The 26,177-nt window shown below is 54.8% G+C and overlaps 1 protein-coding gene across 4 annotated transcripts in view; it reads right to left on the bottom strand.

Moving 5' to 3' along the window:
- LOC148146823 (microtubule-actin cross-linking factor 1, isoforms 6/7-like) overlaps positions 1-26,177 on the bottom strand; it is a 179,281-nt gene that overhangs the window by 116,984 nt on the left and 36,120 nt on the right. For all 4 annotated transcript variants that reach the window (XM_087996923.1, XM_087996925.1, XM_087996924.1 and 1 more), the window contains exon 2: positions 2,641-2,810. In XM_087996923.1, coding sequence (XP_087853049.1) covers positions 2,641-2,810 — 170 coding nt within the window. The remainder of the gene's footprint in view (positions 1-2,640; positions 2,811-26,177) is intronic.

Here is a 26,177-nt window from a genome sequence, read left to right as displayed (position 1 = left end):
GGAGCGCTGCACTGTCGGAGGGTCCGTGCTGAGGGAGCGCCGCACTGTCGGAGGGTCAGTGCTGATGGAGTGCCGCACTGTCGGAGGGTCAGTGCTGAGGGAGTGCTGCACTATCGGAGGGTCAGTGCTGAGGGAGCGCTGCACTGTCAGAGGGTCAGTGCTGATGGAGTGCCGCACTGTCGGAGGGTCAGTGCTGAGGGAGTGCTGCACTATCGGAGGGTCAGTGCTGAGGGAGCGCTGCACTGTCGGAGGGTCAGTGCTGAGGGAGCGCTGCACTGTCAGAGGGTCAGTGCTGAGGGAGTGCCGCACTATGGAAGGGTCAGTGCAGACGGAGTGGGCACTGTCGGAGGGTCAATGCTGAGGGAGTGCCGCACTATGGGAGGGTCAGTGCAGACGGAGTGGGCACTGTCAGAGGGTCAGTGCAGAGGGAGCGCTGCACTATGGGAGGGTCAGTGCTGAGGGAGTACCGCACTGTCGGAGGGTCAGTGCTGAGGGAGTGGGCACTGTCGGAGGGTCAGTGTAGAGGGAGCGCTGCACTGTCAGAGGGTCAGTGTTGAGCAAGCGTTACACTGTTGCAGGGTCAGTGCTGAGGGAGTGCTGCATTGTCGGAGGGTCAATGTAAGGCAGTGTTGGAGATCTTGTGGTGCCTGTTGAGGGGCACTGAAGACAACATTTATCCCTGAACCAAGAGAATTGAAATCATTATCAGCACAAAAGAAAATGACACAGTATTTCCAACAAGGATACAGGACGTTCAAACAAGAAAGTCCCTCTCATTAGTAATGTTTATTTTATTGCCACGTGGGACACCAGCATCATTGGCTGGGCCAGCATTTACTGCCCAGGAACCTATTCCGCTGTTTGAGAGACTGCGGGACTCCTGGAGGGTGTGCGGAAAATTGCTTTTCCTGAGGTGGCCTCGAACAGGAGAGGGGTCACTGGCTGTTTTTTGTCATTTACAATAATCTAGATGTTTGAAATTCTTGAGGTTGAGTGATTTTAGAGGGTCAGGAGGAAATCTGATTGAGCTCAAAAGTAAGAATGGTGTCTCATTGAGAGAAGAGATTTTTTTTTCAAAGCAGTTAAGGGGCTGAGTAAGCTCAGACGGACATGAGGGTTTGCCTTACAGTCTGTAGGTTATTAATCTGAGACAATGAAGGATCTCAGCTTTGCTCATGTATATGGAAGAGTACATCATAGTTTTATCATCGAATCTCTACAGTGTGCAAACAGGCCATTTGGCCCAACAAGTCCACACCGACCCTCCGAAGAGTAACCCACCCAGACCCATTCTTCTACCCTATTACCATAACCCACCCAGCCTGCACATCTCTGAACACTACGGGCAATTTAGCATGGCCAGTTCACCTAACCTGCACATCTTTGGACTTTGGGAGGAAACCGGAGCACCTGGAGGAAACCCACGCAGACATGGGGAGAATGTGCAAACTCCACACAGAGAGTCGCCCGAGGCTAGTATCGAACCCAGGTCCCTGGTGCTGTGAGGCAGCAGTGCTAACCAATGAGCCACTGTACCGCCCACATTGTTTTCAGGAACGATACAGGAAGAATCGGTTACACCAAAATTAAAGACTCAGGATAAGGGATTAATTCTTTGGTTCACATCACTGTAAAATGGTGGGGAATAGTCTGAAGTTCTGTTTTGCAGACCGATTCAAAATCTCTGTATTTCATGTTAAGATAGCTTCATTTCTTTGTGTGTAACAAATGTCTGTTCATGGAGAATATGCAGTGCCATTTGTCTGGGTTTCAGGGAATGATGACCACAGTAATGTCCAAAGTGATTTTTTTTTCTCATTCGCACATGGGATGTGGGTGTCACTGGTTGGGCCGGTATTTATTACCCGTCCCTAATTGCCCCTTGTGAGGGTGGGGGTGAGCTGCCTTCCTGACCCGCTGCAGTTCACCTCCTTGAGTTGACCCACAATGCCATTAGGAGGGAATTCTCAGACCTGGTGACAATGAAGGAATGGTGATATGTTTCCAAGTTAGGATAGTGAGTGGCTTGGAGGGGCACTTGCAGGGGGTGGTGTTCCCATGTATCTGCTGCCCTTGCCCTTCTAGATGGAAGTGGTCGTGGGTTTGGAAGGTGCTGCCTGAGGATCTTTGGTAAATTTCTGTGTATGGCTTCGTTTTCTGGACCAATTCATTGAGGAACCAAGTGGAGAACATGCAGTCCTAAACCAGGTACTATGTAATGCGAAAGAAATAAGTGGATGGATTCAAACAGAGAAACTGATTGGCAGACGGGAAACCAAGGTGGACTAAATGGGTCGTTGACCAAATGGCAGACAGTGTGCAGTGCTGCGTTCCAGGGTTCACTGAGGTCCCCACCACTGGGTCCCTTGTTGTTTGTGATTTATATAAATGATGTGGATGAAATGTTGATGATGGAAAGATTGGTCTGGTGGATGTCAGTGAGTAGGAAGGTCTTTGGTTACAGAACAGTATGACCCAGTTGGTCAGGTGGATAGATCAGTGGCAGATGGAATTTGAGCTTGATAAATGTGAAGTGATGCACTTTGAAAGAAGATGAGGGAATATTCAATGTCAGGGTACTCGGAAGCTCAGAGGGATCTTGGAGTGTTTATCCACAGATCCCTGAATGTGAATCAATACCTGCACAGAGATTTTCCATTCAGGCTGTTCCAGTGTTCACTCAGGTCTGTCACCTGCTCCTGCAGATCTTCCCGGTCGCCTGGATGTTCTGCTTTGTCCATTAGCGCCTTCCCGATTCTCAATGTCACTTCATAAACTGCCCTTTTCCCTCGCAGCTCTTTCATTAATTCCTGAATTCAAAAGCCAACAATTCTTACATTTTCACATTTAAAATAATGTTTGTGGGACACTGTGACAGTGAACAGGACACATGGGGAGTGAACATAGAACATTCCAGAGTGGTACAGATCCTTCGGCCCTCGATGTTGCTCCGACCTGTGAAAACAATCTGAAGCCTATCTAACCTACACTATTCCATTCTCATCCATATATTTATCCAATGACCATTTAAATGTCCTTAATGTTGGCAAGTCTACCACTGTTGCAGGCAGTACGTTCCACCCCCCAAATACTCTGAGTAAAGAACCTGCCTCTGACATCTGTCTTAAATCTCTCACCCCTCAATTTGTAGTTATGTCCCCTCGTACAAGCTGATGTCATCATCCTAGGAAAAAGTCTTTCACTGTCTACCCTATCTAATCCTCTGACCATCTTGTATGTCTCTATCAAATCCCCCCTTAGCCTTCTTCTTTCCAATGAGAACACACCCAAGTCCCTCAGCCTTTCCTCATAAGACCTTCCCTCCAGACCAGGCAACATCCTAGTAAATTTCCTCTGCACCTTTTCCAATGCTTCCACATCCTTCCCAAAATATGGGGACCAGAACTGTACACAATATTCCAAGTGAGGCCGCACTAACGTTTTGTATAGTTGCAGCATAACATCATGACTCCAGAACTCAATCCTACCAATGAAAGCTAACACACCGTATGCCTTCTTAACAGCACTATCCACCTGGGTGGCAACTTTCAGGGATCTATGTACATGGGACTCCAAGATCCCTCTGCACATCCACACTACCAAGAATCTTTCCATCGACCCAGTACTCTGCCTTCCTGTTATTCTTCCCAAAGCGCGTCACCTCACATTTATTTTCCCTGATCCTATTTGCCAATGACTTCTCATGGACAGAGATTTAACTTTAGTAAACCACAGCTCCCTCACTCAACCACTTCCTCCATGCCTGACAGATGTCAGAGGCAGGTTCCTTACTCAGAGAGGGGTAAGGGCGTGGAATGCCCTGCCTGCCAATGTAGTTAACTCAGCCACATTAGGGAGATTTAAACAATCCTTAGATAAGCACATGGATGATGATGGGATAGTGTTGGGGGACGAGCTGAGAATAGTTCACAGGTCGGCGCAACATCGAGGGCCGAAGGGCCTGTTCTGCGCTGTATTGTTCTATGTTGAAACAGTGAATGGGTTTATGGGGAGTGAATAGGGTACACGGAGTGAACGGGGCACACGGAGTGAATGGGGCACACGGAGTGAACGGGGCACACGCAAAGTGACCGGGGCACACGCAAAGTGACCGGGGCACACGGAGTGAACAGGGCACACGGAACATGAACAGGGCACACGGAAAGTGAACAGGGCACATGGATTGAATGGTTCACACGCAAAGTGACCGGGGCACACAGAGTGAACAGGGCAGACGGAAAGTGAACGGGGCACACGGAAAGTGAACAGGGCACACGGAGTGAACAGGGCACACGGAGTGAACAGGGCACACAGAAAGTGAACAGGGCACACGGAAAGTGAATGGGGCACACGCAAAGTGAACGGGGCACACGGAAAGTAAACAGGGCACACGGAGTGAACAGGGCACACAGAAAGTGAACAGGGCACACGGAAAGTGAATGGGGCACACGCAAAGTGAACAGGGCACACGGAAAGTGAACAGGGCACACGGAAAGTGAATGGGGCACACGGAGTGAACGGGGCACACGGAAAGAGGACGTGGCACACGGAGTGAACGGGGCACATGGAAAGTGAACAGGGCACACGGAAAGTAAACGGGGCACACGGAGTGAACGGGGCACACGGAAAGAGGACGTGGCACACGGAAAGTGAACCAGGCACACGGAAAGTGAACAGAGCACACGGAAAGTGAACGGGGCACATGGAAAGTGAACGGGGCACACGGAAAGTGAACCAGGCACACGGAAAGTGAACAGAGCACACGGAAAGTGAACAGGAAACACGGAAAGTGAACGGGGCACACGCAAAGTGAACGGGGCACACGGAAAGTGAACGGGGCACACGGAAAGTGAACGGAGCAAACGCAAAGTGAATGGGGCACACGGAAAGTGAACCAGGCACACGGAAAGTGAACAGAGCACACGGAAAGTAAACGGGGCACACGGAAAGTGAACCAGGCACACGGAAAGTGAACCAGGCACACGGAAAGTGAACAGGAAACACGGAAAGTGAACGGGGCACACGCAAAGTGAACGGGGCACACGGAAAGTGAACGGAGCAAACGCAAAGTGAATGGGGCACACGGAAAGTGAACAGGGCACACGGAACGTGAACGGGGCACACGGAAAGTGAACGGAGCACATGGATTGAACCATTCACACGCAAAGTGAACCGGGCACACAGAGTGAACGGGGCACACGGATTGAACGGGGCACACGGAAAGTGAACAGGGCACACAGAGTGAACGGGGCACACGGAGTGAACGGGGCACACGGAAAGTGAACAGGGCACACGGAAAGTGAATGGGGCACACGGAAAGTGAACAGGGCACACGGAAAGTGAACAGGAAACACGCAAAGTGAACGGGGCACATGCAAAGTGAATGAGGCACACGGAACATGAACAGGGCACACGGAAAGTGAATGGGGCACACGGAAAGTGAACAGGGCACACGGAAAGTGAATGGGGCACACGGAAAGTGAACAGGGCACACGGAAAGTGAACAGGAAACACGCAAAGTGAACGGGGCACATGCAAAGTGAATGAGGCACACGGAACATGAACAGGGCACACGGAAAGTGAACGGGGCACACGCAAAGTGAACGGGGCACACAGAGAGAATGCGGCACACGGAAAGTGAACAGGGCACACGGAGTAAACGGGGCACATGGAAAGTGAACGGGGCACACGGAAAGTGAACGGAGCAAACGCAAAGTGAATGGGGCACACGGAAACTGAACAGGGCACACGGAACGTGAACGGGGCACACGGAAAGTGAACGGAGCACATGGATTGAACCATTCACACGCAAAGTGAACCGGGCACACAGAGAGAACGGGGCACACGGATTGAACGGGGCACATGAAAAGTGAACAGGGCACACGGAAAGTGAACGGGGCACACGCAAAGTGAACGGGGCACACAGAGAGAATGCGGCACACGGAAAGTGAACAGGGCACACGGAGTAAACGGGGCACATGGAAAGTGAACGGGGCACAGGCAAAGTGAACGGGGCACACGGAGTGAACAGGGCACATGGAAAGTGACCGGGGCACACACAAAGTGAATGGGGCACACGGAAAATGAACAGGGCACACGGAACGTGAACAGGGCACACGGAAAGTGAACGGAGCACATGGATTGAACCGTTCACACGCAAAGTGAACCGGGCACACAGAGAGAACGGGGCACACGGATTGAACGGGGCACACGGAAAGTGAACGGGACACACGGAAAGTGAACAGGGCACACGGAAAGTGAACTCGGCACATGGAGTGAACGGGGCACATAGAAAGTAAACGTGGCACACGGAAAGTGAACGGGGCACACGGAGTGAACAGGGCACACAGAAAGTGAACGGGGCACACGGAAAGTGAACGGGGCACATGGAAAGTGAACAGGACACAGGGACTGAACGGGGCACACGCAAAGTGAACCGGGCACACGGAAAGTGAACGGGGCACACGGAAAGTGAACAGGGCAAACGCAAAGTGAATGGGGCACACGGAAAGTGAACTGGGCACACGGAACGTGAACGGGGCAAACGGAAAGTGAACGGGGCACATGGAGTGAACAGGGCACACAGAAAGTGAACGGGGCACACGGAAAGTGAACCAGGCACACGGAAAGTGAACAGAGCACACGGAAAGTGAACAGGAAACACGGAAAGTGAACGGGGCACACGCAAAGTGAATGAGGCACACGGAACATGATCAGGGCACACGCAAAGTGAATGGGGCACACGCAAAGTGAACAGGATACACGGACTGAACGGGGCACTCGCAAAGTGAACCGGGCACATGGAAAGTGAACGGGGCACACAGAAAGTGAACGGGGCACACGGAAAGTGAACGGGGCACATGGAAAGTGAACGGTGCACACGGAAAGTGAACCAGGCACACGGAAAGTGAACAGAGCACACGGAACGTGAACGGGGCACACGGAAAGTGAACGGAGCACATGGATTGAACCATTCACACGCAAAGTGAACCGGGCACACAGAGTGAACGGGGCACACGGATTGAACGGGGCACACGGAAAGTGAACAGGGCACACAGAGTGAACGGGGCACACGGAGTGAACGGGGCACACGGAAAGTGAACAGGGCACACGGAAAGTGAATGGGGCACACGGAAAGTGAACAGGGCACACGGAAAGTGAACAGAGCACACGGAAAGTGAACAGGAAACACGGAAAATGAACGGGGCACATGCAAAGTGAATGAGGCACACGGAACATGAACAGGGCACACGGAAAGTGAACGGGGCACACGCAAAGTGAACGGGGCACACAGAGAGAATGCGGCACACGGAAAGTGAACAGGGCACACGGAGTAAACGGGGCACATGGAAAGTGAACGGGGCACACGGAAAGTGAACGGAGCAAACGCAAAGTGAATGGGGCACACGGAAAGTGAACAGGGCACACGGAACGTGAACGGGGCACACGGAAAGTGAACGGAGCACATGGATTGAACCATTCACACGCAAAGTGAACCGGGCACACAGAGAGAACGGGGCACACGGATTGAACGGGGCACATGAAAAGTGAACAGGGCACACGGAAAGTGAACGGGGCACACGCAAAGTGAACGGGGCACACAGAGAGAATGCGGCACATGGAAAGTGAACAGGGCACACGGAGTAAACGGGGCACATGGAAAGTGAACGGGGCACACGGAAAGTGAACGGGGCACAGGCAAAGTGAACGGGGCACACGGAGTGAACAGGGCACATGGAAAGTGACCGGGGCACACACAAAGTGAATGGGGCACACGGAAAATGAACAGGGCACACGGAACGTGAACGGGGCACACGGAAAGTGAACAGGGCAAACGCAAAGTGAATGGGGCACACGGAAAGTGAACAGGGCACACGGAACGTGAACGGGGCACACGGAAAGTGAACGGAGCACATGGATTGAACCATTCACACGCAAAGTGAACCGGGCACACAGAGAGAACGGGGCACACGGATTGAACGGGGCACACGGAAAGTGAACAGGGCACACGGAAAGTGAACGGGGCACACGGAAAGTGAACGGGGCACACGGAAAGTGAACAGGGCACACGGAAAGTGAACGGGGCACACGCAAAGTGACCGGGGCACACGCAAAGTGAACGGGGCACATGGAGTGAACGGGGCACACGGAAAGTGAACAGGGCACACACAAAGTGAATGGGGCACACGGAAAATGAACAGGGCACACGGAACGTGAACGGGGCACACGGAAAGTGAACAGAGCACATGGATTGAACCGTTCACACGCAAAGTGAACCGGGAACACAGAGAGAACGGGGCACACGGATTGAACGGGGCACACGGAAAGTGAACGGGACACACGGAAAGTGAACAGGGCACACGGAAAGTGAACTCGGCACATGGAAAGTGAACGGGGCACATGGAGTGAACAGGGCACACGGAACGTGAACGGGGCACACGGAACGTGAACGGGGCACATGGAAAGTGAACGGGGCACATGGAGTGAACAGGGCACACGGAACGTGAACGGGGCACATGGAAAGTGAACAGGGCACACGGAAAGTGAACAGGAAACACGGAAAGTGAACCAGGCACACGGAAAGTGAACAGGAAACACGGAAAGTGAACGGGGCACACGCAAAGTGAATGAGGCACACGGAACATGAACAGGGCACACGGAAAGTGAATGGGGCACACGTAAATTGAACAGGACACAGGGACTGAACGGGGCACATGCAAAGTGAACCGGGCACACGCAAAGTGAACGGGGCACACGGAAAGTGAACAGGGCAAACGCAAAGTGAATGGGGCACACGGAAAGTGAACAGGGCACACGGAACGTGAACGGGGCACACGGAAAGTGAACGGGGCACATGGAGTGAACAGGGCACACAGAAAGCGAACGGGGCACACGGAAAGCGAACGGGGCACACGGAAAGTGAACCAGGCACACGGAAAGTGAACAGAGCACACGGAAAGTGAACAGGAAACACGGAAAGTGAACGGGGCACACGCAAAGTGAATGAGGCACACGGAACATGAACAGGGCACACGCAAAGTGAATGGGGCACACGCAAAGTGAACAGGATACACGGACTGAACGGGGCACTCGCAAAGTGAACCGGGCACACGGAAAGTGAACGGGGCACACAGAGTGAACAGGGCACACAGAAAGTGAATGTGGCACACGGAAAGTGAATGGGGCACACGGAAAGTGAACGGGGCGCACGGAACGTGAACGGGGCACACGGAAAGTGAACGGAGCACATGGATTGAACCATTCACACGCAAAATGAACCGGGCACACGGATTGAACGGGGCACACGGATTGAACGGGGCACATGGAAAGTGAACAGGGCACACGGAGTGAACGGGGCACACGGAAAGTGAACAGGGCACACGGAACGTGAATGGGGCACACGCAAAGTGACCGGGGCACACGCAAAGTGAATGGGACACACGGAGTGAACGGGGCACACGGAAAGTGAACAGGGCACACGCAAAGTGAATGGGGCACACGGAAAATGAACAGGGCACACGGACGTGAACGGGGCACACGGAAAGTGAACGGGGCACATGGAGCGAACAGGGCACACAGAAAGTGAACGGGGCACACGGAGAAAACAGGGCACACGGAAAATGAACGGGGCACATGGAGTGAACAGGGCACACGGAACGTGAACGGGGCACTGTGGTGTAAAATTATGTCCCAATACATGTGTGAATCATAATGTAACACATGTATTGGGCCAAGCAGTGGAATGTGGTGAAACGGTTAAAAATTATGTCCCAATACATGTGTGAATCTAACCGGAATGGAGGTGTTGCTTAGTCCCGTGTGAATCTTATTACACACCTCCCCGTGTGAATCTTCTTATCTGTATGTAACCAGAATGGAATGTGTTTTTTAGCCTTGCTCTGCTGTTCACATGAATGTTTATATCTGGAAAAGAGTATATCAGCTGGAAAAGTCTCCAGTTCGGTGAGTCTGCTCCGGGGTTGCGTTTAACCGCCGAGCGTGGGTTGTTGGCAACCGCTCTACGAGAACTGACGGCTCCCAGTTCCGGTAACACGTAGAGTGAGTATAAACCAGACCCGTTGTAAGTACGAGACCTGGTTGTGGCGACGCTGCGGGGAATAAAACACTTATATTCTAGCAGACTCGCCTCTTGGCTGTTTGTTCTGTGTCAGACGACTTTCCTGCGAGCCTGGTCCTTGACCTTGAGAATTTTTTAAAACAGGCACACGCAAAGTAAACGGGGCACATGGAGTGAACAGGGCACACAGAAAGTGAACAGGGCACACGGAAAGTGAACGGATGACACGGAAATTGAACGGGGTACACGGAGAGTGAACTAAGCACATGGATTGAACCGTTCACACGCAAAGTGAACCGGACACACAGAGAGAACGGGGCACACGGATTGAACAAGGCACACGGAAAGTGAACGGGGCACACAGAGGGAACGGGGCACAAGGAGTGAACAGGGCACACGGAAAGTGAACGGGGCACACGGAAAGTGAACAGGGCACACGGAAAGTGAACAGGGCACACGGAACGTAAACGGGGCACACGGAGTGAACGTGGCACACAGAAAGAGAAAGGGCACATGGATAGTGAACGGGGCATACGCAAAGTGAACCAGGCACACAGAGTGAACGGGGGACACGGAGTGAACGGGGCACACGGAAAGTAAACGGGGCACACGGAGTGAACATGGGCACATGGAATGTGAACGGGGCACACGCAAAGTGAACGGTGCACACGGAAAGTAAACAGGGCACACGCAAAGTGAATGGGGCACACGGAAAATGAACAGGGCACACGGAGTGAACAGGGCACACGGAAAATGAACAGGGCACACGGAGTGAACAGGGCACACGCAAAGTGAACGGGGCACACGGAGTGAACGGGGCACACGGAGTGAACGGGGCACACGGAGTGAACAGGGCACATGGAAAGTGAACGGGGCACACGGAAAGTGAACAGGGCACACGCAAAGTGAACGGGGCACGCGGAAAGTGAACGAGGCACACGGAGTGAACAGGGCACACGGAAAGTGAACGGGGCACACGGAGTGAACAGGGCACACGCAAAATGAACAGGGCACACGGAGTGAACAGAGCACACGCAAAGTGAACGGGGCACACGGAGTGAACGGGGCACACGGAGTGAACAGGGCACATGGAAAGTGAACGGGGCACACGGAAAGTGAACGAGGCACACGGAGTGTACGGGGCACACGTAGTGAACAGGGCGCACAGAAAGTGAACAGGGCACACGGAACGTAAACGGGGCACACGGAGTGAACGTGGCACACGCAAAGTGAACGGGGCACACAAAAAGTGAATGGGGCACAAGGAGTGAACGGGCCACACGGAAAGTGAACGGGGCACACGGAAAGTGAATGAGGAACACGGAGTGAACAGGGTACACGGAAAGTGAACGGGGCACACGCAAAGTGAACGGGGCACACACAAAGTGAACCAGGCACACAGAGTGAACGGGGCACACGGAGTGAACATGGCACACGGAGAGTGAACAGGGCACACGGAAAGTGAACGGGGCACACGGAAAGTGAATGAGGAACACGGAGTGAACAGGGTACACGGAAAGTGAACGGGGCACACGCAAAGTGAACGGGGCACACACAAAGTGAACCAGGCACACAGAGTGAACGGGGCACACGGAGTGAACATGGCACACGGAGAGTGAACGGGGCACACGGAAAGTAAACGGGGCACATGGTGTGAACAGGGCACACGGAGTGAACATGGGCACATGGAATGTGAACGGGGCACACGCAAAGTGAACAGGAAACACGGAAAGTGAACGGGGCACACGGAAAATGAACGGGGCACACGGAGTGAACGGGGCACACGGAAAGTAAACGGGGCACACGGTGTGAACAGGGCACACGGAGTGAACATGGGCACATGGAATGTGAACGGGGCACACGCAAAGTGAACGGTGCACACGGAAAGTAAACGGGGCACACGGAAAGTGAATGGGGCTCACGGAAAGTGAACAGGAAACACGGAAAGTGAATGGGGCACACGGAAAGTGAACGGGGCACACAGAGTGAACAGGACACAGGGACTGAACGGGGCACACGCAAAGTGAACTGGGCACACGGAAAGTGAACGGGGCACACGGAAAGTGAACAGGGCAAACGCAAAGTGAATGGGGCACACGGAAAGTGAACAGGGCACACGCAAAGTGAACGGGGCACACGGAGTGAACGGGGCACACAGAGAGAACGGGGCACACGGATTGAACGGGGCACACGGAGTGAATGGGGCACACGGAGTGAATGGGGCACACGGAAAGTGAATGGGGCACATGGAAAGTGAACGGGGCACAAGGAAAGTAAACGGGGCACACGGTGTGAACAGGGCACACGGAGTGAACATGGGCACATGGAATGTGAACGGGGCACACGCAAAGTGAACAGGAAACACGGAAAGTGAACGGGGCACACGCAAAGTGAACGGGGCACATGGAAAGTAAACGGGGCACACTGAAAGTAAACAGGGCACACGGAAAGTGAATGGGGCACACGGAAAGTGAACAGGAAACACGGAAAGTGAAAGGGGCACACGGGAAGTAAACGGGGCACATGGAGTGAACAGGGCACACGGAGTGAACGGGGCACACGCAAAGTGAATGGGGCACACGGAAAATGAACAGGGCACACACAAAGTGAACGGGGCACACGGAGTGAACGGGACACACGCAAAGTAAACGGGGCACACGGAAAGTGAACAGGAAACACGGAAAGTGAATGGGGCACACGGAGTGAACGGGGCACACGCAAAGAGAACGGGGCGCACTCAAAGTGAACGGGGCACACGGGAAGTAAACAGGGCACACGCAAAGTGAATGGGGCACACCGAAAAAGGAACAGGGCACACGGAGTGAACGGGGCACACGGAGTGAACAGGGCACACGGAGTGAACGTGGCACACAGAAAGAGAAAGGGCACTTGGATAGTGAATGGGGCACACGCAAAGTGAACGGGGCACACAGAGAGTGAACAGGGCACACGGAAAGTGAATGGGGCACACGGAAAGTGAACCAGGCACACAGAGTGAACGGGGCACACGCAAAGTGAACCAGGCACACAGAGTGAACGGGGCACATGGAGTGAACGGGGCACACGGAGTGAACAGGGCACACGCAAAGTGAACGGGGCACAAGGAAAGTGAAAGGCTACACCGAAAGTGAACGGGGCACACGGAGTGAACGGGGCACACGGAGAGTGAACTTGGGCACACGGAAAGTGAACGGGGCACACGCAAAGTGAATGGGGCACATGGAGTGAATGGGGCACACGGAGTGAACGGGGCACACGGAAAATGAACGGGGTACACGGAAAGTGAACAGGGCACACGGAAAGTAAACGGGGCACACGCAAAGTGAACAGGGCACACAGAGTGAACGGGGCACACGGAGTGAACAGGGCACACGGAGTGAATGGGGCACACGGAAAATGAACGGGGCACACGGAGTGAACAGGGCACATGGAACGTGAATGGGGCACACGGAAAATGAACGGGACACATGGAGTGAACAGGGCACATGGAAAGTGAATGGGGCACACGGAAAGTAAACGGGGCACACGGTGTGAACAGGGCACACGGAGTGAACATGGGCACATGGAATGTGAACGGGGCACACGCAAAGTGAACAGGAAACACGGAAAGTGAACGGGGCACACGCAAAGTGAACGGTGCACACGGAAAGTAAACGGGGCACACGGAAAGTAAACCAGGCACACGGAAAGTGAATGGGGCTCACGGAAAGTGAACAGGAAACACGGAAAGTGAATGGGGCACATGGAGTGAACGGGGCACACGCAAAGTGAACGGGGCACACACAAAGTGAACGGGGCACACGGGAAGTAAATAGGGAACACGCAAAGTGATTGGGGCACACGGAAAATGAACAGGGCACAAGGAGTGAACAGGGCACACGGAAAATGAACAGGGCACACGGAGTGAACAGGGCACACGCAACTTGAACGGGGCACACGGAGTGAACGGGGCACACAGAGAGAACGGGGCACACGGATTGAACGGGGCACACGGAGTTGAACGGGGCACACGGAGTGAATGGGGCACACGGAAAGTGAATGGGGCACATGGAAAGTGAACGGGGCACACGGAAAGTAAATGGGGCACACGGTGTGAACAGGGCACACGGAGTGAACATGGGCACATGGAATGTGAACGGGGCACACGCAAAGTGAACAGGAAACACGGAAAGTGAACGGGGCACACGCAAAGTGAACAGGGCACATGGAAAGTAAACGGAGCACACGGAAAGTGAATGGGGCTCACGGAAAGTGAACAGGAAACACGGAAAGTGAATGGGGCACACGGAGTGAACGGGGCACACGCAAAGTGAACGGGGCACACGCAAAGTGAACGGGGCACACGGGAAGTAAAAAGGGCACACGCAAAGTGAATGGGGCACACGGAAAATGAACAGGGCACACGGAGTGAACAGGGCACACGCAAAATGAACAGGGCACACGGAGTGAATAGGGCACACGCAAAGTGAACGGGGCACACGGAGTGAACGGGGCACACGGAGTGAACAGGGCACATGGAAAGTGAACGGGGCACACGGAAAGTGAACAGGGCACACAGAAAGTGAACGAGGCACACAGAAAGTGAACGGGGCACACGGAGTGAACGGGGCACACGGAGTGAACAGGGCACATGGAAAGTGAACGGGGCACACAGAAAGTGAACGGGGCTCACGGAAAGTGAACGAGGCACACGGAGTGAACAGGGCGCACGGAAAGTGAACACGGCACACGGAATGTAAACAGGGCACACGGAGTGAACGTGGCACACAGAAAGAGAAAGGGCACATGGATAGTGAATGGGGCACACGCAAAGTGAACGGGGCACACACAAAGTGAATGGGGCACACGGAGTGAACGGGCCACACGGAGAGTGAACAGGGCACACGGAAAGTGAACGGGGCACACGGAAAGTGAATGAGGAACACGGAGTGAACAGGGCACACGGAAAGTGAACCAGGCACACGGAAAGTGAACGGGGCACACGGAAAGTGAATGGGGCGCACGCAAAGTGAATAGGACACACGGACTGAACGGGGCACACGCAAAGTGAACCAGGCACACAGAGTTAACGGGGCACACGGAGTGAACGGGGCACACGGAGTGAACGTGGCACACGCAAAGTGAACCGGGCACACACAAAAGTGAATGGGGCACACGGAGTGAACGGGCCACACGGAGAGTGAACGGGGCACACGGAAAGTGAATGAGGAACACGGAGTGAACAGGTCACACGGAAAGTGAACGGGGCACACGCAATGTGAATGAGGCACACGCAAAGTGAACCAGGCACACGCAAAGTGAACCAGGCACACAGAGTGAACGGGGCACACGGAGAGTGAACGGGGCACACGGAGAGTGAACAGGGCGCACGGAAAGTGAACAGGGCACACGGAACGTAAACGGGGCACACGGAGTGAACGTGGCACACAGAAAGAGAAAGGGCACATGGATAGTGAACGGGGCACACGCAAAGTGAACGGGGCACACACAAAGTGAATGGGGCACACGGAGTGAACGGGCCACACGGAGAGTGAACGGGGCACACAGAGTGAACGGGACACACGGAAAGTGAATCGGGCACATGGAACGTGAATGGGGCACACGGAAAGTGAACGGGGCACACGGAGTGAATGGGGCACACGGAAAATAAACGGGGCACACGGTGTGAACAGGGCACACGGAGTGAACATGGGCACATGGAATGTGAACGGGGCACACGCAAAGTGAACAGGAAACACGGAAAGTGAACGGGGCACACGCAAAGTGAACGGGGCACACGGAAAGTAAACGGGGCACACGGAAAGTGAATGGGGCTCACGGAAAGTGAACAGGAAACACGGAAAGTGAATGGGGCTCACGGAAAGTGAACAGGAAACACGGAAAGTGAATGGGGCACACGGAGTGAACGGAGCACACGCAAAGTGAACGGGGCACACGCAAAGTGAACGGGGCACACGGAGTGAACGGGGCACACAGAGAGAACGGGGCACACGGATTGAACGGGGCACACGGAGTGAACGGGGCACACGGAGTGAACAGGGCACATGGAAAGTGAACAGGGCACACGGAAAGTGAACAGGGCACACGGAAAGTGAACGGGGCACACGGAAAGTGAACAGGGCACACGGAACGTGAACGGGGCACACGGAAAGTGAACGGGGCACATGGAGTGAACAGGGCACACAGAAAGCGAACGGGGCACACGGAAAGCGAACGGGGCACACGGAAAGCGAACGGGGCACACGGAAAGTGAACCAGGCACACGGAAAGTGAACAGAGCACACGGAAAGTGAACAGGAAACACGGAAAGTGAACGGGGCACACGCAAAGTGAATGAGGCACACGGAACATGAACAGGGCACACGCAAAGTGAATGGGGCACACGCAAAGTGAACAGGATACACGGACTGAACGGGGCACTCGCAAAGTGAACCGGGCACACGGAAAGTGAACGGGGCACACAGAGTGAACAGGGCACACAGAAAGTGAATGTGGCACACGGAAAGTGAATGGGGCACACGGAAAGTGAACAGGGCACACGGAACGTGAACGGGGCACACGGAAAGTGAACGGAGCACATGGATTGAACCATTCACACGCAAAGTGAACCGGGCACACGGATTGAACGGGGCACACGGATTGAACGGGGCACACGGAAAGTGAACAGGGCACACGGAGTGAACGGGGCACACGGAAAGTGAACAGGGCACACGGAAAGTGAATGGGGCACACGCAAAGTGACCGGGGCACACGCAAAGTGAATGGGACACACGGAGTGAACGGGGCACACGGAAAGTGAACAGGGCACACGCAAAGTGAATGGGGCACAGGGAAAATGAACAGGGCACACGGAATGTGAACGGGGCACACGCAAAGTGGACAGGAAACACGGAAAATGAACGGGGCACATGGAGTGAACAGGGCACACGGAACGTGAACGGGGCATACGCAAAGTAAACGGGGCACATGGAGTGAACAGGGCACACAGAAAGTGAACAGGAAACATGGAAAGTGAACGAGGCACACGGAGTGAACGGGGCACACGGAGTGAAAGGGGCACACGCAAAGTAAACGGGGCACACGCAAAGTGAACAGGGCACACGGAAAGTGAACGGGGCACAATCAAAGTGAACGGGGCACACGGAAAGTGAACGGGGCACACAGAAAGTGAACAGGGCACACGGAAAGTGAACGGATGATACGGAAATTGAACGGGGTACACGGAGAGTGAACTAAGCACATGGATTGAACCGTTCACACGCAAAGTGAACCGGACACACAGAGAGAACGGGGCACACGGATTGAACAAGGCACACGGAAAGTGAACGGGGCACACAGAGGGAACGGGGCACACGGAGTGAACAGGGCACACGGAAAGTGAACGGGGCACACGGAAAGTGAACAGGGCACACGGAAAGTGAACAGGGCACACGGAACGTAAACGGGGCACACGGAGTGAACGTGGCACACAGAAAGAGAAAGGGCACATGGATAGTGAACCAGGCACACAGAGTGAACGGGGGACACGGAGTGAACGGGGCACACGGTGTGAACAGGGCACACGGAGAGAACATGGGCACATGGAATGTGAACGGGGCACACGCAAAGTGAACGGTGCACACGGAAAATAAACGGGGCACACAGAAAGTGAATGGGGCTCACGGAAAGAGAACAGGAAACACGGAAAGTGAATGGGGCACACGCAAAGTGAACGGGGCACACGGGAAGTAAACAGGGCACACGCAAAGTGAATGGGGCACACGGAAAATGAACAGGGCACACGCAAAATGAACAGGGCACACGGAGTGAACAGGGCACACGCAAAGTGAACGGGACACACGGAGTGAACGGGGCACACGGAGTGAACGGGGCACACGGAGTGAACAGGGCACACGGAAAGTGAACGGGGCACACGGAGTGAACAGGGCACACGCAAAATGAACAGGGCACACGGAGTGAACGGGGCACACGGAGTGAACAGGACACATGGAAAGTGAACGGGGCACACGGAAAGTGAACAGGGCACACAGAAAGTGAACAGGGCACACGGAAAGTGAACGGGGCACACGGAAAGTGAACGAGGCACATGGAGTGTACGGGGCACACGGAAAGAGAAAGGGCACATGGATAGTGAACGGGGCACACGGAAAGTGAACGAGGCACACGTAGTGAACAGGGCGCACGGAAAGTGAACAGGACACACGGAACGTAAACGAGGCACACGTAGTGAACAGGGCGCACGGAAAGTGAACAGGGCACACGGAACGTAAACGGGGCACACAGAAAGTGAACGGGGCACACGCAAAGTGAACGGGGCACACGCAAAGTGAACGGGGCACACGGAAAGTGAATGGGGCACACGGAGTGAACAGAGCACACGGATTGTGAACAAGAAACACGGAAAGTGAACGGGGCACACGGAGAGTAAATGGGGCACACGGAAAGTGAACGGGGCACACGGTGTGAACGGGGCACACGGAGTGGACAGGGCACATGGAACGTGAACGGGACACATGGAGTGAACAGGGCACATGGAAAGTGAATGGGGCACACGGAAAGTGAACGCGGCACACGGAAAGTAAACGGAGCACACGGTGTGAACAGGGCACACGGAGTGAACATGGGCACACGGAATGTGAACGGGGCACACGCAAAGTGAACAGGAAACACGGAAAGTGAACGGGGCACACGGAAAGTAAACGGGGCACACAGAAAGTAAACGGGGCACACAGAAAGTGAACAGGAAACATGGAAAGTGAATGGGGCACACGGAGTGAATGGGGCACACGGAGTGAAAGGGGCACACGCAAAGTGAATGGGGCACATGGAAAGCAAACAGGGCACACGGAAAGTAAATGGGGCACACGGAAAGTGAACAGGGCACACAGAGTGAACGGGGCACACGGAAAGTGAACGGGGCACACTCAAAGTGAACGGGGCACACTCAAAGTGAACGGGCACACGGAAAGTGAACGGGGCACACGGTGTGAACGGGGCACACGGAGTGAACAGGGCACATGGAACGTGAACGGGACACATGGAGTGAACGGGCACACGGAAAGTGAACGGGGCACACGGTGTGAACGGGGCACACGGAGTGAACAGGGCACATGGAACGTGAACGGGACACATGGAGTGAACAGGGCACACGGAAAGTGAACGCGGCACACGGAAAGTAAACGGGGCACACGGTGTGAACAGGGCACACGGAGTGAACATGGGCACACGGAATGTGAACGGGGCACACGCAAAGTGGACAGGAAACACGGAAAGTGAACGGGGCACAAGCAAAGTGAACGGGGCAAATGGAAAGTAAACGGGGCACACAGAAAGTAAACGGGGCACACGGAAAGTGAACAGGAAACATGGAAAGTGAATGAGGCACACGGAGTGAACGGGGCACACGGAGTGAAAGGGGCACACGCAAAGTAAACGGGGCACACGCAAAGTGAACAGGGCACACGGAGAGCAAATGGGGCACATGGAAAGTGAACGGGGCACACGGAGAGCAAATGGGGCACACGGAAAGTGAACGGGGCACACGGTGTGAACGGGGCACACGGAGTGAACAGGGCACATGGAACGTGAACGGGACACATGGAGTGAACAGGGCACACGGAAAGTGAACGCGGCACACGGAAAGTAAACGGGGCACACGGTGTGAACAGGGCACACGGAGTGAACATGGGCACACGGAATGTGAACGGGGCACACGGAAAGTAAACGGGGCACACAGAAAGTAAACGGGGCACACAGAAAGTGAACAGGAAACATGGAAAGTGAATGGGGCACACGGAGTGAACGGGGCACACGGAGTGAAAGGGGCACACGCAAAGTGAATGGGGCACATGGAAAGCAAACAGGGCACACGGAAAGTAAATGGGGCACACGGAAAGTGAACAGGGCACACAGAGTGAACGGGGCACACGGAAAGTGAACGGGGCACACTCAAAGTGAACGGGGCACACTCAAAGTGAACGGGCAAACGGAAAGTGAACGGGGCATACGGTGTGAACGGGGCACACGGAGTGAACAGGGCACATGGAACGTGAACGGGACACATGGAGTGAACGGGCACACGGAAAGTGAACGGGGCACACGGTGTGAACGGGGCACACGGAGTGAACAGGGCACATGGAAAGTGAATGGGGCACACGGAAAGTGAATGGGGCACACGGAAAGTGAACGCGGCACACGGAAAGTAAACGGGGCACACGGTGTGAACGGGGCACACGGAGTGAACAGGGCACATGGAACGTGAACGGGACACATGGAGTGAACAGGGCACACGGAAAGTGAACGCGGCACACGGAAAGTAAACGGGGCACACGGTGTGAACAGGGCACACGGAGTGAACATGGGCACACGGAATGTGAACGGGGCACACGGAAAGTAAACGGGGCACACAGAAAGTAAACGGGGCACACAGAAAGTGAACAGGAAACATGGAAAGTGAATGGGGCACACGGAGTGAACGGGGCACACGGAGTGAAAGGGGCACACGCAAAGTGAATGGGGCACATGGAAAGCAAACAGGGCACACGGAAAGTAAATGGGGCACACGGAAAGTGAACAGGGCACACAGAGTGAACGGGGCACACGGAAAGTGAACGGGGCACACTCAAAGTGAACGGGGCACACTCAAAGTGAACGGGCAAACGGAAAGTGAACGGGGCATACGGTGTGAACGGGGCACACGGAGTGAACAGGGCACATGGAACGTGAACGGGACACATGGAGTGAACGGGCACACGGAAAGTGAACGGGGCACACGGTGTGAACGGGGCACACGGAGTGAACAGGGCACATGGAAAGTGAATGGGGCACACGGAAAGTGAATGGGGCACACGGAAAGTGAACGCGGCACACGGAAAGTAAACGGGGCACACGGTGTGAACAGGGCACACGGAGTGAACATGGGCACAAGGAATGTGAACGGGGCACACGCAAAGTGAACAGGAAACATGGAAAGTGAACGAGGCACACGGAGTGAACAGGGCACACGGAGTGAAAGGGGCACACGCAAAGTAAACGGGGCACACGCAAAGTGAACAGGGCACACGGAAAGTGAACGGGGCACACTCAAAGTGAACGGGGCACACGGAAAGTGAACGGGGCACACAGAAAGTGAACAGGGCACACGGAAAGTGAACGGATGATACGGAAATTGAACGGGGTACACGTAGAGTGAACTAAGCACATGGATTGAACCGTTCACACGCAAAGTGAACCGGACACACAGAGAGAACGGGGCACACGGATTGAACAAGGCACACGGAAAGTGAACGGGGCACACAGAGGGAACGGGGCACACGGAGTGAACAGGGCACACGGAAAGTGAACGGGGCACACGGAAAGTGAACAGGGCACACGGAAAGTGAACGGGGCACACGGAAAGTGAACAGGGCACACGGAAAGTGAACAGGGCACACGGAACGTAAACGGGGCACACGGAGTGAACGTGGCACACAGAAAGAGAAAGGGCACATGGATAGTGAACCAGGCCCCGCAGAGTGAACGGGGGACACGGAGTGAACGGGGCACACGGTGTGAACAGGGCACACGGAGTGAACATGGGCACATGGAATGTGAACGGGGCACACTCAAAGTGAACGGTGCACACGGAAAATAAACGGGGCACACAGAAAGTGAATGGGGCTCACGGAAAGAGAACAGGAAACACGGAAAGTGAATGGGGCACACGCAAAGTGAACGGGGCACACGGGAAGTAAACAGGGCACACGCAAAGTGAATGGGGCACACGCAAAATGAACAGGGCACACGGAGTGAACAGGGCACACGCAAAGTGAACGGGGCACACGGAGTGAACGGGGCACACGGAGTGAACGGGGCACACGCAAAGTGAACGGGGCACACGGAGTGAACGGGGCATACGGAGTGAACAGGGCACACGGAAAGTGAACGGGGCACACGGAGTGAACAGGGCACACGCAAAATGAACAGGGCACACGGAGTGAACGGGGCACACGGAAAGTGAACAGGGCACACAGAAAGTGAACAGGGCACACGGAAAGTGAACGGGGCACACGGAAAGTGAACGAGGCACATGGAGTGTACGGGGCACACGGAAAGAGAAAGGGCACATGGATAGTGAACGGGGCACACGGAAAGTGAACGAGGCACACGTAGTGAACAGGGCGCACGGAAAGTGAACAGGGCACACGGAACGTAAACGAGGCACACGTAGTGAACAGGGCGCACGGAAAGTGAACAGGGCACACGGAACGTAAACGGGGCACACAGAAAGTGAACGGGGCACACGCAAAGTGAACGGGGCACACGCAAAGTGAACGGGGCACACGGAAAGTGAATGGGGCACACGGAGTGAACAGAGCACACGGATTGTGAACAAGAAACACGGAAAGTGAACGGGGCACACGGAGAGCAAATGGGGCACACGGAAAGTGAACGGGGCACACGGTGTGAACGGGGCACACGGAGTGAACAGGGCACATGGAACGTGAACGGGACACATGGAGTGAACGGGCACATGGAAAGTGAACGGGGCACACGGTGTGAACGGGGCACACGGAGTGAACAGGGCACATGGAACGTGAACGGGACACATGGAGTGAACAGGGCACACGGAAAGTGAATGGGGCACATGGAAAGTGAATGGGGCACACGGAAAGTGAACGCGGCACACGGAAAGTAAACGGGGCACACGGTGTGAACAGGGCACACGGAGTGAACATGGGCACACGGAATGTGAACGGGGCACACGCAAAGTGGACAGGAAACACGGAAAGTGAACGGGGCACAAGCAAAGTGAACGGGGCAAATGGAAAGTAAACGGGGCACACAGAAAGTAAACGGGGCACACGGAAAGTGAACAGGAAACATGGAAAGTGAACGAGGCACACGGAGTGAACGCGGCACACGGAGTGAAAGGGGCACACGCAAAGTAAACGGGGCACACGCAAAGTGAACAGGGCACACGGAGAGCAAATGGGGCACACGGAAAGTGAACGGGGCACACGGAGAGCAAATGGGGCACACGGAAAGTGAACGGGGCACACGGTGTGAACGGGGCACACGGAGTGAACAGGGCACATGGAACGTGAACGGGACACATGGAGTGAACAGGGCACATGGAAAGTGAATGGGGCACACGGAAAGTGAACGCGGCACACGGAAAGTAAACGGGGCACACGGTGTGAACAGGGCACAAGGAGTGAACATGGGCACACGGAATGTGAACGGGGCACACGCAAAGTGAACAGGAAACACGGAAAGTGAACGGGGCACACGGAAAGTAAACGGGGCACACAGAAAGTAAACGGGGCACACAGAAAGTGAACAGGAAACATGGAAAGTGAATGGGGCACACGGAGTGAAAGGGGCACACGCAAAGTGAATGGGGCACATGGAAAGCAAACAGGGCACACGGAAAGTAAATGGGGCACACGGAAAGTGAACAGGGCACACAGAGTGAACGGGGCACACGGAAAGTGAACGGGGCACACTCAAAGTGAACGGGGCACACTCAAAGTGAACGGGCACACGGAAAGTGAACGGGGCACACGGTGTGAACGGGGCACACGGAGTGAACAGGGCACATGGAACGTGAACGGGACACATGGAGTGAACGGGCACACGGAAAGTGAACGGGGCACACGGTGTGAACGGGGCACACGGAGTGAACAGGGCACATGGAACGTGAACGGGACACATGGAGTGAACAGGGCACACGGAAAGTGAATGGGGCACATGGAAAGTGAATGGGGCACACGGAAAGTGAACGCGGCACACGGAAAGTAAACGGGGCACACGGTGTGAACAGGGCACACGGAGTGAACATGGGCACACGGAATGTGAACGGGGCACACGCAAAGTGAACAGGAAACACGGAAAGTGAACGGGGCACAAGCAAAGTGAACGGGGCAAATGGAAAGTAAACGGGGCACACAGAAAGTAAACGGGGCACACGGAAAGTGAACAGGAAACATGGAAAGTGAACGAGGCACACGGAGTGAAAGGGGCACACGGAGTGAAAGGGGCACATGGAAAGTGAATGGGGCACACTCAAAGTGAACGGGGCACACGGAAAGTGAACGGGGCACACGGAAAGTGAACAGGGCACACGGAAAGTGAACGGGGCACACTCAAAGTGAACGGGGCACACGGAAAGTGAACGGGGCACACGCAAAGTGAACAGGGCACACGGAAAGTGAACGGGGCACACTCAAAGTGAACGGGGCACACGGAAAGTGAACGGGGCACACGGTGTGAACGGGGCACACGGAGTGAACAGGGCACATGGAAAGTGAATGGGGCACACTCAAAGTGAACGGGGCACACGGAAAGTGAACGGGGCACACGGAAAGTGAACAGGGCACACAGAGTGAACAGGGCACACGGAATGAACAGGGCACAATGAAAATGAACGGGGCACATGGAAAGTGAACATGGCACACGGAAAGTAAACGGGGCACACGCAAAGTGAACCAGGCACATAGAGTGAACGGGGCACACGGAGTGAACGGGGCACACGGAAAGTGAATGGGGCACACGGAAAGTGAACGGGGTACACGGAGTGAACGGGGCACACGGAGTGAACAGGGCACATGGAAAGTGAACGGGGCACACGCAAAGTGAATGGGGCACACGGAAAGTGAATGGGGCACATGGAAAGTGAATGGGGCACACAGAAAGTGAACGGGGCACACGGAAAGTAAATGGGGCACACGGTGTGAACAGGGCACACGGAGTGAACATGGGCACACCGAATGTGAACGGGGCACACGCAAAGTGAACAGGAAACACGGAAAGTGAACGGGGCACACGCAAAGTGAACGGGCCAATGGAAAGTAAACGGGGCACACGGAAAGTAAACGGGGCACACGGAAAGTGAATGGGGCACACGGAAAGTGAACAGGAAACACGGAAAGTGAAAGGGGCACACGGAGTGAACGGGGCACACGCAAAGTGAAAGGGGCACACGCAAAGTGAACGGGGCACACGGGACGTAAACAGGGCACATGGAGTGAACAGGGCACACGGAGTGAACGGGGCACACGGAAAGTGAATGGGGCACACGGAAAATGAACAGGGCACACGGAGTGAACAGGGAGCACGCAAAGTGAACGGGCCATACGGAGTGAACGGGACACACAGAAAGTGAACAGGGCACACGGAAAATGAACAGGGCACACGGAGTGAATAGGGCACACGCAAAGTGAACGGGGCACACTGAGTGAACGGGACACACAGAAAGTGAACAGGGCACACACAAAGCGAACGGGGCACACGGAAAGAAAACAGGGCACACGCAAAGTGAACAGGGCACACGGAAAGTGAACAGGGCACACAGAGTGAACGGGGCACACGTAAAGTGAATGGGGCTCACGGAAAATGAACAGGGCACACGGAGTGAACAGGGAGCACGCAAAGTGAACGGGGCACACGGAGTGAACGGGACACACAGAAAGTGAACAGGGCACACAGAGTGAACCGGGCACACGGAAAGTGAACGGGGCACACGGAAAGTGAACAGGGCACATGGAGTGAATGGGGCACACGGGAAGTGAACGGGGCACATGGAGTGAATGGGGCACACGGAGTGAACGGGGCACACGGAGTGAACAGGGCACAATGAAAACGAACGGGGCACATGGAAAGTGAACATGGCACACGGAAAGTAAACGGGGCACACGCAAAGTGAACCAGGCACACAGAGTGAACAGGGCAAATGGAAAGAGAACGGGGCACACGGAAAGTGAACCAGGCACACAGAGTGAACGGGGCACACGGAGTGAACGGGGCACACGGAGTGAACAGGGCACACGCAAAGTGAACGGGGCACAAGGAAAGTGACCAGGCTACACGGAAAGTGAACAGGGCAAACAGAAAGTGAACAGGAAAACAGAAAGTGAACGGGGCACGTGCAAAGTGAACAGAGCACACGGAAAGTGAACGGGGTACACGGAAAGTGAATGAGGAACACGGAGTGAACAGGGTACACGGAAAGTGAACGGGGCACACGGAAAGTGAACGGGGCACACGGAAAGTGAATGAGGAACACGGAGTGAACAGGGCACACGGAAAGTGAACGGGGCACACAGAAAGTGAACGGGGC

Source organism: Chiloscyllium plagiosum, unplaced genomic scaffold, assembly GCF_037043375.1.
Source record: "Chiloscyllium plagiosum isolate Xiang-an unplaced genomic scaffold, Cpla_swu_hap1 HiC_scaffold_19, whole genome shotgun sequence".
NCBI classification, from domain to species: Eukaryota; Metazoa; Chordata; class Chondrichthyes; order Orectolobiformes; family Hemiscylliidae; genus Chiloscyllium; species Chiloscyllium plagiosum.
The sequence above is the reverse complement of the archived record's forward strand: the minus strand, read 5'-3'. Positions and strand labels throughout refer to the sequence as shown.